The sequence below is a fragment of the Silurus meridionalis genome, chromosome 1 (genome assembly GCF_014805685.1).
Source record: "Silurus meridionalis isolate SWU-2019-XX chromosome 1, ASM1480568v1, whole genome shotgun sequence".
NCBI lineage: Eukaryota > Metazoa > Chordata > Actinopteri > Siluriformes > Siluridae > Silurus > Silurus meridionalis.
This window is the reverse complement of record NC_060884.1, coordinates 8,102,279-8,120,921: the sequence shown is the minus strand read 5'-3', so window position 1 is coordinate 8,120,921 and position 18,643 is coordinate 8,102,279. Positions and strand designations below refer to the sequence as shown.

The following is an 18,643-nucleotide window of genomic DNA, read 5'->3' as shown; positions in this document are numbered from 1 at the left end:
GATGAACGTGATTTTTTTTTTTTTTTTTTTTTTTACCATAGTGTAACACCCTGAGGCCTGAATGCCAAAAAAATAATCTGTATCATATGTTTTTCTGTTGCATTACCCTATATGCTTCACATTTTATGCTAAGCAAAATAATTTGATTGTTTGTGTGTAGGTAGTATCTAAAGTAGTACTGTAAAACAGCCAAATTAATCCCTTTCTAATGTGCCAGACATCTGTGATTAAAGTGGGATTACTGTTAGAGACTCACCCCCGGGTTAGCACAGATGGGCAGTTGCACACCACCACAGATCAGCATTATATACAGAGTTTGTTTAATTTAGTTTAACAAACACTACTCAATAGCCTTTGTGTATATCATGTAATAGTGTAGTTTGTGAAGCCATTTGTCTCAAGGCACTGTTTTTTGTGTGTGCTTCTGTGTAGCTCTGTGTTTTTGTTTACAGCTTTGATTGTTAAACACAATTCATTTTATTATAATTATCATAATGCCTATAATCACCTTAATAAAAATCTGTACAGTCTTGACCTTATCATATTCTCACAGAAAGAAAATTTAACAAGAAAATGTTCAAAAGTAATATCTCTGTAATACATACATTTGAATTTTATTTAAGGGATCTTTTAGCTTTAATATTGACTGAGAATTGATTTTCCTCATCATCCATCTGTTGTTATTGTCAAAATAGTCTTGCCACTTTCATTCATGGTAAGGCTTTCTATATTCTTAGAGGACATAAATTATATGGTCAAAAGTGTATGGACACACCCATATATGATTTTCTTTCCCAAGGTCTGTGTGGAAGAAATAGAACCCTCACCTCAATCCAACTTGAACACCTTGGCAATGAATCAGTCTGATTTCACTGCTTGACCTCTCCAATTATTAATGTATTGAATGGGTACAAATCTTTTACCTCTGTTCCTGGAAAACATTGTAACCTAATATTGAGGTCTGGGCACGACCCAACAAGTAATGGTTACATAGATTTTTATAAAGCAGAGGCTACCCACAACCTTCCACATGCTGAAATGTAAGGGTCAGTTGTTGTTATAGCTGTTGGAAATCTGTCCCAGAAGATTGAATGCTGTTATTTCTGTAAATGGTGGACTAACTCCATATTAATTCCCAGGGATTTGCAATATACAGTCCAAAAAGCACATGTGGGTGTGATGGTCTGTCCTGCACATTCTTTTGTTTGTATAATGTACCTCTGTTTACATAAAGGCAAGTTTATGCATTGTTTTTAGGATGGGTGGTCATTAGGAAATGAATGGGACCCATACTTCCATGGTTAACCATTGCAGGGGTGGAGGCCTGGGATATAGATGTCCGGTGAAACTCCGTTGTAGAGCTGTTGATGATGGGATGGTTGCGCACACAGAACACCCGGGAAATAGCACTTATTGTGGCTTTGCGCACAGAAGCCGATAACACGAAGTACATAATAGGGTCCAGGCAGCTGTTGAGAGCTGAGAGAAGCAGCAAACTTCATTTGCCTGGTCTATCTGACGGCGAATCTCGCAGGGGGTTTCAGTAAGTTGAGACTGCACATATACTCCTCTGAAGGCATGGTAAGGCACGAAGCAGACTGTGAACAGGAAAAGCACCACAAAAGACTTCTTAGCAGCACGGGAGTAGTGCAGTGCATTGGGCAGGTCTGGTTTGTCACGGGATGCTTTCAAAAGGCGCCAGGCAATTTGTCCATATGACACTACCAGAAGTAAGAACACTAACCAGAAACCCCCCACCAAAAAAAGGTTAAAATATGCCTTACTGTAAGCCTGTTTTCGAGTCTTGTACTGGAAGCACTTGCCCTGCTCCTCATTTCCTTCAGATAGTGCAATCATAGGCACCACAGCCAGCAGCGAGGCTATCCACAATACACTGCATGCCACTACACTCCATCTGTTCCCTTTCATCCAGCGGTGACAGCAGGATGCTGCGGAAGGCAAACCTTGTATCTTTACGTAGCGGTCCAGACTAATAAGACCTAGCAGGGTGATGCTTACATACATGTTCATATAGAAGAGGTTGCCCACAGTCTTGCACATTCTGGACCCTAAGGGCCAGTAGTTGCCCAGAATGTGGTAGATGATGCGGAATGGCAGGCAGGCTACAAGCACGAGGTCAGCCAGTGCCACGTTTATGAGGAAGATGCGGACCGAGTTATGGCGTGAGTGGAGAAAGATGAAAACCCAGAGGGCCAGCAGGTTCCCTCCCAAGCCGAACAGGAATATGAGAGAATAGAGGATGGCAAATGGTATGCGCTGGGCTTCCTCCTGAGAACATGAATAGTTAATTTCTGAGAGTGTATTTTGATAGATGAAAGAGATGTTTGACATCATGTCTGTTCAGTGAGCAGTGGTCATTGAGTCAACTTGTATTTTGGGCCCTGTGGAAGAGGAGAAAAACATTCTCAGCAATAGCAAGTGCCGATCTTAATATAGAAAAAGTAGAGGACTTTGACACAGACTTTAATAAAAATGACTAATGAAAAATTACAATGGTAACTATGAATACAAAATTCTTAACTGTTTTTATCAAATGCTATACGTTTATGGATAATCTTTAACCTATTCACAGAATACCAGGTGCAAGACAGGGAGACACCATGTTTAAGTCACTAGTCCATTACAGAGCACAATCCATACACTGGCATTTACAGTGGAACCTCGGAGCTCGCTAGGGGTTAGGGACCAAGACCGGTCGCGAGTTCCGAATTTTCGCGACCTTTTGATACGCCCCTTCCAACCCAGTAAAAACCCAAAGAACACTATACGAAATCGATTTAAATGAGTAAATAACACTATTTCACTCCATAACACTTAATTATTAGACTATTTTAACAAAACTTTATGTAAATTAACAGCAATTACAATGCTTAATTAAAAAAAATAAAGTACAGGTACAGTAAAGTATGCAGTAGAGAAGTACAGTATAATAATACATAAAAATATTTTTAAAGCATTTTTTAGACAATTTTAATGAGATAAACCTTGATTAGAAATGTTAAAACTAGCGTTTTGAGCAGCTCGCGGTTGCTCACGAGCCGATCTGAATGAGAGTCGCCGGTCGGAATGAAAGTCGCGAGGTTCCACTGTACTTTTTCTTATACGTGTATATGCAATTTACTGCCATGTTTTTGAAAACCAAGGCAAACATGGGGAGAACTTGTGACACTATTCACAGAAAGTAACTCAAGTTCTAGGGACTGAAATATCTGATGCATTTCATTTGTGGCTTTTAGATGTCATTGTAAGAAGTCTGGAAAAAAAAAAAACCCATTATACCGGAATATCTACTGACTTTGGTTGCATTGGCACTGAATCAGCCACCAGTGGGGGCATCACATTCTAGATTGTGACAGCAGTGGTTTTAACTACTGTACTGAATAATTATTTTCTAATGTGTGATTCTTTATGCAATTTCTAGAACATCCAGACAGTGAAGCATTACAGTAGTTTGACTTAGACCTAAAATAAAAAAAAGGCGGGATTTCTTTCTGATTTATGTAAAATTTATATTTCGTATATCGCATGCAAGTAAAATAACTTTATTTCAAACTGCTAGTAGCACCAATAGAAGTCTTGTTGGAATAAGGAAGAAAGTGACACGTTTAACATTGTGTTAAATGTACTTTTTTATATTTATTTTTTTATATTCCCCTAAAATAACTGTTCATTTAATGCAGATGCAAGTTTTTTGTATAGGCTATACATTACCACAGACTGTAACAGTTTACAAATTGCACTTTGCATTAGGTTGCAAGCACAGGAACCAAAAGTTTTGATTTAAGTAATCTTTGTATTTTAACTTTAGATCAATATTTTGGTGCGTTTGAACTTTTATGATGTGACCCTACATTCTCTGGCCCTATATGAAAAACTAATTGGCCTTGAGTCTGGTAGAAAACTGGTAGAAAAATACATGCTCGCTTATTTAGATCTTTACTGTCAGTGCAAGTTTTCAAAAAACACAAATGTTCCAGAATGCTGTTCCAATAAAATAATAGAAATTAAAGATCATATACTCTTTCGCATTGTTGTTTCTAAAAAGTTTCAAAAATGCATGCAAAAATATTAACTCACCACAATTCAAAGTGCATTTCACTTTCTCTCCACGAAACGTTGTTCACTTCAAATTTTTTATTTCATCCCCGACTTTTTGCCTATTAATTAGTAATTTATTTTACCTTTTGCTCTGTCTTTCTGTTATGATACTGTTATCTGTGCTATATTTAAAAAGCCTTTTTCTTTTGCCTTTTTGTTGGTCTTCCTTCCTTTTCTCTTTGCAAATGCATCTGTTCTGTTCTCACTAGGCGGAGTTGCAATCATAGGCACAACCACAAAAAAAAAAGTTTCGAATCTGCTCATTAGCTGTAGTAAGAAAATAAGGAATTTCAAAAAAGCTTTATCTAGTCAAATTAAACTTGCATTAATAAAACCGAACAGAAAATGATGTACAAATACAATGAAATATAATGAAACTTAATTTCAAAAATTAATTTTTGAATACATATTTATTAAAATGGTAACTTTAGATACACTTGCATACATAAAAGGTGACAGACAACAATTGTGTTGTGCAGTCTAAATAGTCTAAAGGCGTTAAAATTTAAAAATTGAATAAATTACAGCAATTGGACAATTAAATGTTCAGCTGTTCCATGGTAAATGTGTATTTCACTTACATGTAATGTATTTCAGTTGGCAAGTATAAAAATGCAAGCAGAAAAAACAGACAATTCATTAAGTTTTTAATTTTTGTTTAAATGTGATTTTTTTTTTTTTTTTTTTTTTTTTTTTATAATACCTACATAAAACCCTAATTCAGGGTATTCATGCTCCGTTCTGTAAAAAACCAAAAAAAACACCATTTGAGTATGCAAGATGAAGCGATTTACACAAATCGGTGATTCGCATCGGTGCATAGGTAATAATTTTGCATATAATGCCTATGCGAATCAATGAATCTTACTATCCTTAGTATATGGGCTGTTTCTCGGTTTATGAGAAAGTACCTTATGTATCTACATTTACACACTATCAGCTTCAAAATAGTCTCCTTGCACAGCTGAAAGTCTTCATTTCGAAGAGTTTTAATCGCCTTCTGCTATTCGTGCTGGAACTGTGCAATGGTGTCAAAAACGATGACCTTTGCGCTTCGTCTTCATCAGACATGGTCACGCATGTGTCCAGACTAGTACCAGCTGCACAGCTGCTGATGTACACAGGACAATGTCTTTTGGTACACTGACTTCGGTGCTCCCTGTTAATGTGCGTGCAGCCTTTAGCAATCTTTCGGCGTGTTACAAATCTATACAGCTGCCAAGACATTGTTCTGGTGGTCACTCGAAAATATCTCCTTTTAAAGGTAAAATGAGTGTTCATGCTTCGGGACAAATAACAGAATTAAGCTTTCATTTCTGTGCATCAATGAAATGAAGTGAATGATCATGACAATAATGAGAATGTAACTTGATTAAACTTGCTGATTTATTTCCATGTCTTAGAATTTCTTTCAGATAGCTAAAAGTTCTGAGGGCACACGTTGTAGTGGGCATTTAGGAGTGCATTTATAGTGCATTATTTGCTCCTTTTTAACACTTGTTTGACTGCTTATGTTACGCTTCGTCTTATTTGATAGCTTACCTTTCTAACTGCTGCTTTATCCTTAAAGCCTCACTGTGTGCTCCTGGCATCTAAAGAGAACTCTGCTCCTGTTAAGCTGGGTGGTTTTGGGGTGGCCATTCAGCTGGGCGAGTCTGGCTTGGTGGCTGGAGGTATGTATGTATGTGGGTGCATATGTATGTTACACTCTTATTTGTTGATAGAACATTAAACAGAACATCATTCAGGAGTTACCCATCTCCCATTAATTGTCTTAATAATTATTACTAAATGCAGTTTTCTGTGTTTTCTTTTTCTGTGTATGTAGGACGGGTAGGGACACCTCACTTCATGGCCCCTGAAGTAGTTAAGAGGGAGCCATATGGGAAGCCTGTGGATGTGTGGGGCTGCGGTGTCATCCTCTTCATCCTGCTCAGTGGCTGCCTTCCATTCTATGGTACTAAGGAGCGCCTGTTTGAGGGCATTATTAAAGGCAAATACAAGGTAGGGCTTCTTTTGTTAAATTCCATAAGCATGCAGCCCAAACTAGAGCTAGTTAAACCTTCTGAATTTTTTTATTGTGTCAAAAGTAAAAATTGCTGAACATGTAAGAATTTATTTTAATGATGTATAAATTGGTCTTTTTTTTTTTTCTTTGGCTAAATGTTAGTTATTAAAGAGGGTTTTAAAGAACATTATCAAAGAAAAAAGACCTAGAAGTAAAATTAAGGGTTGTGTTAATGTTTAATAATAACGTAATTTCCGGTTTATAAAGCGCCATATATAAGCCGCACCCGATGAATTTTACAAATATTTTTATTTTTAACATAAATAAGCTGCACCTGTCTATATGCCGCAGTCAACACTAATGTACTTTACACAGGCTTTAATGAAAGACGCGTTACACACGGTGAAATATGTTGCGCTTCCTTTAGGAGCATAGCGGTATTTTGGGAATAGCATGCCAGAAGCGAGCTCTCCCTTTACCCTGACTCAACGCGTTACAACGGCTTGTATCTAAACAGTAGCCTACCAAGAAAGTCATTGTTCACTGTCTTCCTCCTTCATTTCACAACTATTTCTCTCGAGATGCCGTGTAGGTCAGAACACAGGTGAAGTGTGTGTTTTTTCATGCCCGGTTGTTTTCAGAGTGAATTTCATTGGTTCACCTTAAACCCTTTGGCAATTTCATTGGTCTAATGTTATGGGGCTCAGTTTTTTGGCTTGAATCTTGTGAAACCGGGGAAAAACCCAAGAAAAATCCATATATTAGCCGCTGCATTGTTTAAGCCATGGGGATTAAAGCATGGGGAAAAAGTAGCGGCTTATAGTCCGGAAAATACGGTATATATATTATGATCCCTGTTTGGTAATGAGCATGATTAAGACTGGGTCAGGATGACTTACCAGCTCACTTTACTACAGCTTTTGATGATATGTTTATAAAAAAAAAAACAGATTCTTTATTTAGTAATTTAGTAGGATTATACTGCAAGTTCATAATCATCCAGCTCATATAGGCATATATATTACATATGTCAATGCAAGAATATATAGGAACAAAAAGAGACCAAGTTTAACTGAAATTGGTCTGATCTTTGTCTGTGTTTACATCAGATGAACCCTCGGCAGTGGAGCCATATTTCAGAGAGTGCCAAAGACTTGGTGCGGCGCATGCTTATGCTGGACCCTGCTGAGAGGATTACCGTCTATGAAGCCCTCAACCACCCTTGGCTAAAAGTAAAGTATAGATATGTATTGTAGGTATGAAGTGAAAATTTCAAGCTAAGCCTAAATGTCAAGAGATATTTGGTTCTAAGTTTATTATATTAATTAAGAGTTAAAATAAAATAATGGTCATATAACCCTTCAAACATAACGGCTGTGGATTGCAAAACTGCAGATAACTACTCTCAAAACCACAATACAAATGTGATGCCACTAAAGAAGAAAGAAGTGTGACCGTCTTCTGCCAAAGTTGTTGCATGCACACCGGAATAACTTTATATACAACTGACATTCATTGTTGAGTGTGGGTTTTTTTTCCTGCTTTGTATAGATTTTGAACAAATTATTTATTTCTTATTGTTTCTATAGGAGAGGGATCGCTATGCCTACAAGATCCACCTGCCTGAGACTGTGGAACAACTGAGGAAGTTCAATGCCAGGAGAAAGCTAAAGGTTCAATAGTTTGTGATTATTATCTTGCATAGGATATCTGTTTACCATTTATGTACAGCTCATGTTACATATCACTTTATGTTCATTTATGTAATCATATATTAAGTCCTAAAAGATAAATGATAAAAATAAGGAATCATAAAAATGACATTTTAGAGTATCCAAGCATGCAAACAGAATGCTGCCGATTTAGGTTAATGAATATAAAGTTCAGCTTCAAAGAGACAGCAGCTCTTGTTTGCTATCATAGAAGGCAATTGATATGCAGCAAAACAAGTACAGTCAGTCCAATCCTAAAACTTGGTAAACATGCTTTTCCGTTTTGACTTTTTTGTCTGTATAAAGGTGAATAAATGTGGTTTGATGTGACATTGTTTGTCTTTTTTTTTTTTTAGGGGAAATGTCAGACCCTAGGGTCCCCCTCAGCTTCAGTGATTTTTAATTGAAGTGTCATTGATGCAGTATTTTATGCCATTGTGTAATTTGTCAAATGCATCATGTTGCATTAATTGTGTTTTTTAAATCAAGGACTGAAACATTTTTTTGTTTTGTTGTTAGGGAGCAGTGCTGGCTGCTGTATCCAGCCATAAATTCAACTCTTTCTATGGTGACCCCCCAGAGGAACTTCATGATTTTACAGAGGATCCCACCTCCTCAGGTAGGACACTTATTTCAAGTGTATAATTGCAGTTTAATCAGTCACATATGACATTTAGTATATAGTGCTATGGGAAGGTCATAAAAATCCATGTGTATATACACGTGGTGTATATATGTGTATAAATATATATACTGTATATATATTAGTATTTGATCGAGTGTAATTAAGTATTCGATCCCATACCAACCAGCAAGAATTCTGACTCCCACACACCCAAATTAGTCCTTTACCTTTAGGAAAGTATCCTAATATTAACTCCTTAAAAGACACCAGTCACAGAATCAAGAGTACTTTCCCTGTGTGTGTGTGTGTGTGTGTGTGTCTGTGTGTGTGTGTCTGTGTGTGTGTGTGTGTCTGTGTGTGTGTGTGTCTGTGTGTGTGTGTGTCTGTGTGTGTGTGTGTGTGTGTGTGTCTGTGTGTGTGTCTGTGTGTGTCTGTGTGTGTGTGTGTGTCTGTGTGTGTGTGTGTGTTAATTTTGATAGATAGATAGATAGATAGATAGATAGATAGATAGATAGATAGATAGATAGATAGATAGATAGATAGATAGATATCATCTTTTCATTATTTACTCCTTAAGCTTTAGGAAGCAGTAACAACTCATTCTCTTATGGATTTTTTATAGTAACCACTGACAAAAGCCATATATTGAGAAAGAAGCGTGCAACATATTGTGAAATAGTTTCCACTTCCCTGTCTGAGAAGTCAATTTTTAGATGCTGCTGAGAGAACGAGATACACAGGTAGCTGTTAGAGTTTGCTGTTCTATGGACTATTCTATGTTCTACTAGTTCCTGGACTATTCCTAAGCTGATACTAAACTGCCATTTGGTAATAAGGTTCAAACCTGGGTCGATTGTTTGTAACTGCACTGGAAGACTATTTGTGATGTTTCCTGGTTAAACCTGAATAAAATCTTTTTACATTTTTTGCATTTTTGCAATTCACATTTTATTTGGACAGAGTGTTACGAAAAGCTGAGCTAATCTGGATGTATACGTTAATGTTGATAAAATGAATTGTATAAATATATGGGTTTAAACTGTCTAAAAGAAAAAAAGTAAATTGAAATGTTCATCAAAATCTTTTTTTTGTTGTTTTTTTTTGTAACTCCACTAATATATTGTTCTTCAATTGTTTTTGTTAAATAAAAAAAGATTTTGAATTTGTAATTTAAACACATTTATTTTTCTTTCTGTTGAGATATTTTTTTATATATCGTATGTTTAATTAATAATAAGTTATGCAGCTTCATATGGCTCTCAATTATACAATTTTCGAGGCTTTTTGCATTGCTGTTTTTTTTTTTTTTTTTTTTTCATTTACATTTTTTTTTTTTTTTTTTTTGATGTTTTCTCTTTGGTCACTTTTTTTATTTTCCATTTTTTTAAACTGTTGTTTGTTTGTTTGTTTCTGGTCTGTTATTCTCTCTCTTCTCTTATTTCCTAACTCATTTGTTCTAATGCTGCCTCCCTGTAGGATTGCTTGCTGCAGAAAGTAGGTATCCCATGGATTCAGACATCACTGCCCCTGCTCTTATTTGTATTGTCCTGTCAGTTTTTCACCTCAGTGCTTACCCCCTGCTATTATTCCATCCAAGCATCTTCAGGCTGAGACTATACATTTAAATGCATGTGTGATTTATCATTGACTCTGCAAGGTCATTAAGATTGTGTTCTTCCAGTTCTTACTTTGACAGTAGTTTAAAAAACACTTTTATTTTAATATAGTCTTCCAAGTTTGAATACTCTGTTGTACATACTGTATCACGAACCTGCATGTGGGCTCCTTGAAAAAACAAAACAAAAAAACAAATGGCTATTTTTGTGGCTTATGCCTATTGCCTGTGTTTTATTTCCACAGTTATGTGTGTGATTTATTTTTGGTGTGTGTTTAAGCTAGATGTTGCCATTTGTTGTCTATTTTGTTGTTTGTGTTTTTTAAATGTGTATGTGCATTCATATTTCTCTGTTTGTGTGCATTTCAATTTATAGGAGCAGTTTCTCAGGTTCTGGATAGTCTTGAAGAGATCCATGCCCTGACTGATTGTAGTGAGAAAGATTTGGATTTCCTACACAGCGTTTTCCAGGACCAACATTTACACACATTGTTGGATGTAAGAACATTGAACATTATACACATTACATATAACTTTACTCCTTGCAATCTTATTATTGTGTGCACTCTCTTGTGCATCAATTATCTGTCAAACGTGCAGGCAGTGTTGTGGCAAATGCATCTACAGTATGGCTGCCAATGCAACTCACTCACTGGTGTATATATTTATTATTTGCCAGCAGATAGGAGTAGCAGGATGCATTCTGAACTGATGGCGGCACATTCTGCTTAGATTCAGTCAAATACTGCAAAACCAGTGGCATAAAACTTCACAGTAAATATATCTAAAATAAAAAAAATACAGAAAAAAAGCAGTAAAACGCAACCCGGGAGGTTCCTAGGGTGAAGAAATGTATTTTTTGAGTCCTCAAACTTCAGCCCCATGAGCTTTTCACTTATTGAAGTCGGAAATTAAAGTATAAATTACTGTAAACCAGCAGCAAATGAAGGCGGCTGAGTTAAAAGGCTTGGCACCTGTAGAAAGAAAATGTGTTATTTGGTGATTTTCATGGGTTCCAAATTTCATTGAATTGTCATTAAATGCAAACGATTTGCATTCAAGTATTCAAAATAATCTTTATATTTATGGCAAAAACAACCAACAACAAAAAAAAACCTTAATTTGGGAGAACAATGGTAAAAGATATACCTGACAAGGTCCAGATAGAAATAGAAAATAGACAGAGCCTCCGGCCAGGATGCACACCACAATACTGGATCACTCTGTACCTGAATTTTGCTCATGCTGGTCCAAATCAATGCTATCCCCCAAAACCCACCCCAGCCTACTAGGAAACAAATCCAGTGGTCTAAAATGAACAGCATGAAAGAGTTGACGAGGTCTGAGACATAATGATAACATTTTTAAAGTTGTATAACCAGGCAGAATAGAAAATGGACACCCTATCAATCACATTAATTTAGAAAAAGAACCGATTGTATTGGAGCTTTATTTAAGCGAACAGTACACCTCAGCAATGATTGAATGGTCACCCAGATGAGTATAGATTTAAATCTGGTTTAGCTGAAGGTTTCTTTCTTATACGATCTCAGGGAGTTGTTCCTTGCCACAGTCACCAAAAATTAAGTCAGTCAGAAGAAGAAAATGGAAAAGTGTTTGAATTTCAATGGCAGAGGAAGAAGCTTAAGACCATGAACCAGAGAGTTAAAATAGGTAAGGCGTGGTAACAAATCAGTAACATGAACACATCATTAGAACAAGGAGATTCAAAAACATGAAGGGGTGTGACCAGTTAATTCAAAACATGTAATACTTCACCAAATTGCTGTTAGGCAAGGCCAGATCTGGAAAGTAATGAGCTAAGAGTAGGGGGTGGAGGAGTTCATAAAGGTGACCTTTAGTGATCTGTTTATAAGTATGCTCTTAGATCAAACCAAGAACTCTGCTTAACATGTAGACCAACAGAAGGCCTCAATACCCCTCAAATTTATAGGTTATACACCATAAGGTAAACAAAATGTACTGGTACATTTGGTACTGGTATCAAAAAGCTTCGAGACAAGTTTTGTAACATGGCAACAGAAGGCTGCACGCACAGTGGTGCTATTCTTACCATGTGTGTTACCAGGTCTGCTATTTTAAATCACATGCGCACCCTGTCACCAAACTCTCATCACATGCAGAACATGCATTACAACATGCTCTCACTTCGGCACCCACCCTACTCTTCATATTTGACTCCTGCGGACTTCACCCTTTTTACTGAGATGAAGATTCGGCTCAAAGCTCACCGTTTTGACACCATTGTGGTGATCCAGCAAAAATAACATAAAATTAGTTGAGGGATTTTGGCCTTTACAGTGACAGCTTCACAGGGCTGGGATTTAAACTTACAACCTTCTGATCAGAAGTTTGGTCTGTTAACCACTAGGCTGACTTGGCCAACTCCAATGGCTTTACCAGCATGGCCTGCTGCCAAGAATGATGTAAATGCTGCCATTGTACAATTTTGGTGCAGATAGCATCGTGATCTATCCTATAGAATGCTTCTATATATCCTTGAGAAAGATATAAACAAAGCAAAGCTTTCCACATGGTCTTCCTTGTCAAGGGCAAAGACTTTAGATCAAAGTTCATCCAGACCTAGCATATGTAAGTTGGACAGAGGATGTGAGATGAAATTTCCACTTTAGGAAAGAATCTTCTGTTCGCAGAAGTTATACTTTTCACTACAATGAGTTCAGATGTGGTAGACTGAATGGAAGAAAATCTTTTGTTGAATTGACTGTACCATGGAAGGGTGCTGTTAAGAAGCAGTTGGTTTAGAAACAGAGCACATTATAACATCTTGTCAAATGACTGCTGAAAAAAAAAAAGATTGGTTGACCTGGCTGATTCCAGTGGCAGGGATTTCCTGCACAATGTGTGTGGTTTCTGCTTGCTAGTATATGAAAGAGACCCCCCACTTGAAGGTTGGGCACTACCTGATGACATCATCTCCTGCTACATCCAGACTAGATGGATGTATGAAGTGCAACTGATTTGTACTTTCCATGATTGTAAAAAAAAAAAAAAAATGTTTCTCACATAGAGGTTGACTGATATACTGGATTAATCGGCACCAGTAGTTGATAGCTGCTAAATGCTTTGTGCTAAAGCGCAAACATCATTAGCCAGTAATGTTTGTGAATAAAAAATGTTTTGCAGTTAAATGTAACTTAATGAACACAGTGATAGGATAGGTATATTTCATCCAATGTTTGTGCTCTTTACAGTAATATATATATATATATATATATATATATTACACACACACACACAGAGACACACACACACATACGTACACACATTACACTTACACACACAGGTCAAAATAGCAAATAATGAAAATTAAAATAAAAATTTATATAAAAAAGGAAAATTTGTTTTGTTTGAAATCTGTAAGTTTTTGAACTTAATATTTTAATTGGAACTACAAATGTGTATAATAAGTCAACATAAATTAATAGTATTTTGTTCTGAGATGATTTCATGTCTGTTGCAGCTTTATGACAAGATCAACACAAGGTCTTCACCGCAGATCAGAAATCCACCCAGCGATGCTGTTCAGAGAGCCAAAGAGGTGTTGGAGACAATCTCCTGTTACCCAGAAAACATGGAGGCTAAAGAGTTGAGGCGAATTCTCACACAGCCTCATTTTATGGTGAGTTACAGAGACAAAAGTGTACTATAGAAGCAAATTACGTGCGATGGGTGTCTACACTAGGTGTCGCTCAGGGTTTATTCAGGGTTTTTTTCTGATATGTGAAGCGCCCACCTAATGACTCTTGTGTCAAGTTCCCTTGACTATTATATATTAAACATGTTTACAAGGGATCTTTCATAATGATTTACCTCAATGTGTTTAAAGTGTTTTCTCATGTAAAGATGAAATTCCTTATATAGTAATTTAAATGTAATGGATTTGACGCTGACCCCATGTCCATCATGTTTATAGCCCTGATGCTAACATGATGTTATAGCTTAATAAACAAAGAAACATGCGATGGGCAGGCCACATAATCCATTGGATAATATTTATTCATGTGGCTATTCACTGAGCCATTTATAAAGCTTTTATGAGGAGCTCAGTAGTTCTGCAGCAATCTGCTAACCCACCTTAGGGTAATGGTGTTACCATGGCAACACAGAGCATTCAGGCACAGAATGGGATAAGGCACGATGTAGGAGAAGGAACGATATGACAAGGTAGTTTTTAAAGTAATGTGGAACAAAAAGTGACATATCCTTTACTTTAAGTGAAAGTGTCTCAACATTGGGTTGGATTGAGCTTATAGAATCATTACATGTTTGCACAGCAATCAGCCATAACCTTTATTCACCTGCCAAATATTTTGTAACTTTTCCTTGTGTTCCCTTGAGTGAAAAAATCTGTAAGACCTCTGAACATATGCTGTGGCACTCAGCACTAAGGCATTAGCATCAGATTTGTTTTTGCATGTTGGGGCCTCAATGGATTCGACGTGTGTCCAGCACATCCCATGCTTGTTCGGCTTGAGATCTGAGGTCACCTTCCTCCATTAATCCATGTTTCAGTTCTGATGCACACTTGCCCCTTTGTAGGTGCGTTTGGTGTTGAACAGGGAACAGTGTGGGCACTTTGGCATGCACTATATCCAGCAAACGACTTCATTTCAAGCTGGCTGGTTTGAGCTGAAACATTTGATGTTGGTGTTTTTTTTCTTGTTTTTGTTTGTTTGTTTACAGCAAGGAGAGATTAGTGACTAATTGCATGAGGTTTAATTTCATTGTAAATTTAAAATGTAGACTGTAATAAATAGTATACTAGGAAATTAGTTTAATTAGATATTCATCTTGATGTCATTAGTGCGGGCCTGTATTTTTTCCAATAAAATTTAGATTTAACTGAAGGGTAATTTGTATATACAGTAATAGATGCATCTTTTGGAACTGTTGCAGCATTGAATTGAAATTGGAATTTGTAGATAAGGTTCAGGAAGAGTAGTTTTGGTTTTTTTTTTTTTTTTTTTTTTTCTTTTTTGGTCTGACTCCTTTTCCTTTTTCCATGTAGGTTTCACATGGAAAAACATAACTTTTTGTTTTGTATTTGTTGCTTCATTTGTACTTATGAAACAATGTTTGTCACAGTGTGTTCTATATCTAAAGATCATCAGTTTTATGATGCAGTGCTCAGGTAATAACACTGAACATATGTCTAAAGATGTTCCCATTCTTTTACAATTCAACAAAACAAAGGCAATATTCTTAGGTTAAATCTCTATAACTTGAGAATCTCTGAACTGAGGAACAAGTCTGAGATGGTGTTAAGGTGCAACTTAAGGAAATGAGTTGCCTGGTTGTCTTGCCTCTGGTTTAAGCTACAGCAAGCAGATTTCCTTCTCTTTCTTAGTTTCCGGTGTTAAAGCTCCACTTCTGGCTTTTCAGCCAGATTGCCAGTTTGATCTCTGACATAGTCACTAGAAGAACATATATGTATGCCACCAGGCTCCGAAGTAACCTGCACTTGTGCAAATATAAGTGTGCACACATGCAGAGAGAAAATAACTCCAAAAAATAACAAAAATGTCTAACTTCAGTTTAGTATATAGTACCCATATTAACTACCATTGAGCATATTTATTTACTGTGAATGCAAGAAAAAAACAAAAGCCTTTAATGGCCTTTGTTGAATTAAACAGGCTTCTGAGGTATCAGTGATCCTATCTCTTTCTTCTTTATGGACCTGTTTAATTCATCCTAAAGCCCTAACTCTGGATAGAGTTCTTTTTAATTGGAGACCAGTTGTTGCTGCTAAAGATGGTTCCGTATGAACAGTCAAGATCCATGAAGTTGATGAGCAGGATTCAACTTAAGGACCAGGAAGATAGATCTTGGGGCTCTTGAGGCCATGTCCACATGTTTATTTAAAAACACATATTTTGCGCTCCCTTTTGGCCTTCGCCACACTGAGATTACGAACCATTACGCATTTTTAGTCATGTGACCATGTCTGTCCTCACAATTGCCGTGAAGTTTCAAAGAGCTAGGAAAGTAAACGAAACGAAAGTAGGTGGAAACAACGCAGGTCAAAACATTTTAAGTTTTGCCAATGCGCAGTAGAGGGACATAAACACATTCAGACATTTCAGTGTGAATGGAAATTATTGAAAATGAAAGTGCAGAAACACCATTTCCAAATTTATCCGGATTAGTAATGTTGCCTTGGTCTCTATTTCAGGAAGTAAAGTGCATGCTCATATATGCTGTGTAGGTTTGGTGATCACTGTTGTTTTTTGTTTGATCAAGAGCTCTCACAGTGTTTCTGACATCATCTGCAGCTGTTTTTCTTAGCCAGCTTATTACATGTATGTTTTTTAAGATATTCCAAAATGTGGTATTGGCTTTGCTTGTGCTTTCTTTTCTAATTGTCACAGTGGTTGTATCGTCTCTCATAGTCGCCTGTCTGAGCTTCATGCTGGTTTATTCTTTTTAACAACAAATGTAGTCCTCACAGGTAAAAACAAACCCAGAGGCTTAGCCTCAATGTAGACATTGAGTAATTAATTGCTTGCACAATTAATCAAACATGGTGCACCTGCACAGCAAGATACACCTGTCAGTCACATGTTCCAGCATTTCAGATCCACTCAGGAGTGTCTCATGAGTTTCTGCTTTTTTGTTGTATATAAAATCCAACGTTCTGGAGATAAAATAAAGGGTCACTTCATTTAAACATACATGACTGTAAGGCAAGCATTACTTGTCTTTGTCAATGAGACTTTAAACTGCTTGATGTATAATATTCCTGTTAGAGAAGGTACACAAAAATACATAGATCTTGTATGCCACTGCTGTTAGGAATTATTATTTCTTTGTGACAGGCATTGTTGCAAACACATGATGTTGTGGCTCATGAAGTGTACAGTGATGAGGCACTGAGGGTCACCCCCCCTCCAACTTCACCATACCTGAATGGAGATTCGCCTGAGAGTGTCAATGGAGACATGGATCTTGAGAATGTCACCCGCGTTCGGCTGGTGCAATTCCAGAAGAACACCGATGAACCTATGGTATTTACCCACACAGACATGCACAATACACACAATTTGAATGAAATGGCCTTTAGAACAGATCAGATAGCCCTGATCTGGGTTTACGCTTTACAAAATATAAAACCAAAATGATACACCTGTATGGGACTGTTGAAACCACCACATTTTGCATCATGGAATAAAAAAAAGTTATAATACTTGAACATTACCTGAAGAATATTATTAAGCAATATTAAGCAATTAGCATTAGTTACCCACATACCAGATCATAGTTTTCTTGCCTGTTTTGAGTTACTGTCGTGATTTGTAAATCTGCTACACTTTATGCAAGAAATAACAGTCTCTGAACCCTGCTGTTACATGAAATGTTTGTTTCCTGGAGTTGTTAAGGTTTAGGGATTGATGTTGCTTAATGCCCAATTGTAATGGCTGTAGTGCATTATTTTTGTTTAAGCATGATTTAGAGTGTGTTTTCCTTAGCCAACAGTTACAATTGATGCATAGATTTATTGATGTATGAAACATCACATATGTTAGTGGTTTGTAGTTAGATTTAATGTTGTTGACTAGTGAGGAGAGTGTGTTGAGAAGTCGGAGGGAGTATTTTGAGCAGCTGATGAATGAGGAAAATGAGAGCGAAAGGAGGAAGTGAGAGCAGCGATTAAGAGGATGAAGAGTGGAAAGTTGGTTGAACCAGATGACATACCAGTAGAAGCTTGGAGATGTTTAGGAGAGATAGTAGTGGAGTTTCCAGGTTGTTCAACTAAATTTTAGAAGGTGAGAGGATGCCTGAGGAGTAGAGAAGGAGTGTGCTGGTACCGATTTTTAATAATGGAGATGTGCAGATCTGCAGTAACTACAGGGGAATAAAGTTGATCAGTCACACCATGAAGTTATGGGAAAGAGTAGTGGAAGACAGGCTGAGGGAAGAGGTGATCATCTGTGAGCAACAGTATGGTTTCATGCCGAGAACGCAAAATTTGCTTTGAGAATGTTGATGGAGAAGTATAGAGAAGGACAGAAGCAGTTGCATTGCGTGTGAATTTAGAGAAAGTGTACGACAGGGTCCAGAGAGAGGATTTGTGGTATTGTATGAGGAAGTCTGGTGTGTCAGAGAAGTGAGGGTGGTGCAGGACATGTATGAGGACAATGTGACAGCAGTAAAGTGTGCTGTAGAAACGACAAGACTGTTTCAAGGTGGAGGTTGGACTGCATCAAGGATCGGCCCTGAGCCCTTTCCTGTTTGCAGTGGTGATGGACAGGTTGACGGAGGAGGTCAGACAGGAGTCTCCGTGGACAATGATGTTTGCACATGATATTGTGATTTGTTGTAAGAGTAGGGAGCAGGTTAAAAGTGCCTGGAGAGGTGAAAGTACATGCTAAAGAGAAGGGGATAAAAGTCAGTAGGAGTAAGACAGTACATGTGTGTGAATGAGAGGGAGGGCAGTGGAAGGGTGCGGTTGCAGGGAGAAGAGGTGGAGAAGGTGGAGGAGTTCAGGTACCTGGGGTCAACAGTGCAAAGTAATGGAG

General features: G+C 37.3%; 2 protein-coding genes across 9 annotated transcripts in view; one reads left to right on the top strand and one right to left on the bottom strand.

Annotated features, from left to right (window-relative positions):
- Positions 1-18,643, top strand: part of caskb (calcium/calmodulin-dependent serine protein kinase b) — a 56,745-nt gene that overhangs the window by 20,352 nt on the left and 17,750 nt on the right. For 4 of the 8 annotated variants that reach the window (XM_046836288.1, XM_046836140.1, XM_046836208.1 and 1 more), the window contains exons 6-14: positions 5,690-5,792; positions 5,948-6,123; positions 7,237-7,359; positions 7,717-7,800; positions 8,359-8,458; positions 9,941-9,958; positions 10,456-10,577; positions 13,585-13,743; positions 16,943-17,131. In XM_046836288.1, the coding sequence (XP_046692244.1) occupies positions 5,690-5,792; positions 5,948-6,123; positions 7,237-7,359; positions 7,717-7,800; positions 8,359-8,458; positions 9,941-9,958; positions 10,456-10,577; positions 13,585-13,743; positions 16,943-17,131 (1,074 nt within the window). The remainder of the gene's footprint in view (positions 1-5,689; positions 5,793-5,947; positions 6,124-7,236; positions 7,360-7,716; positions 7,801-8,358; positions 8,459-9,940; positions 9,959-10,455; positions 10,578-13,584; positions 13,744-16,942; positions 17,132-18,643) is intronic. The other 4 variants (XM_046836532.1, XM_046836446.1, XM_046836158.1 and 1 more) reach the window with 2 other exon arrangements.
- Positions 147-4,326, bottom strand: LOC124377222 (probable G-protein coupled receptor 34). The gene is given in 3 exon segments (XM_046836643.1): positions 147-1,494; positions 1,497-2,402; positions 4,099-4,326. Coding segments are annotated over 2 exon segments (1,113 nt in total). The 5' UTR covers positions 2,356-2,402; positions 4,099-4,326; the 3' UTR covers positions 147-1,240.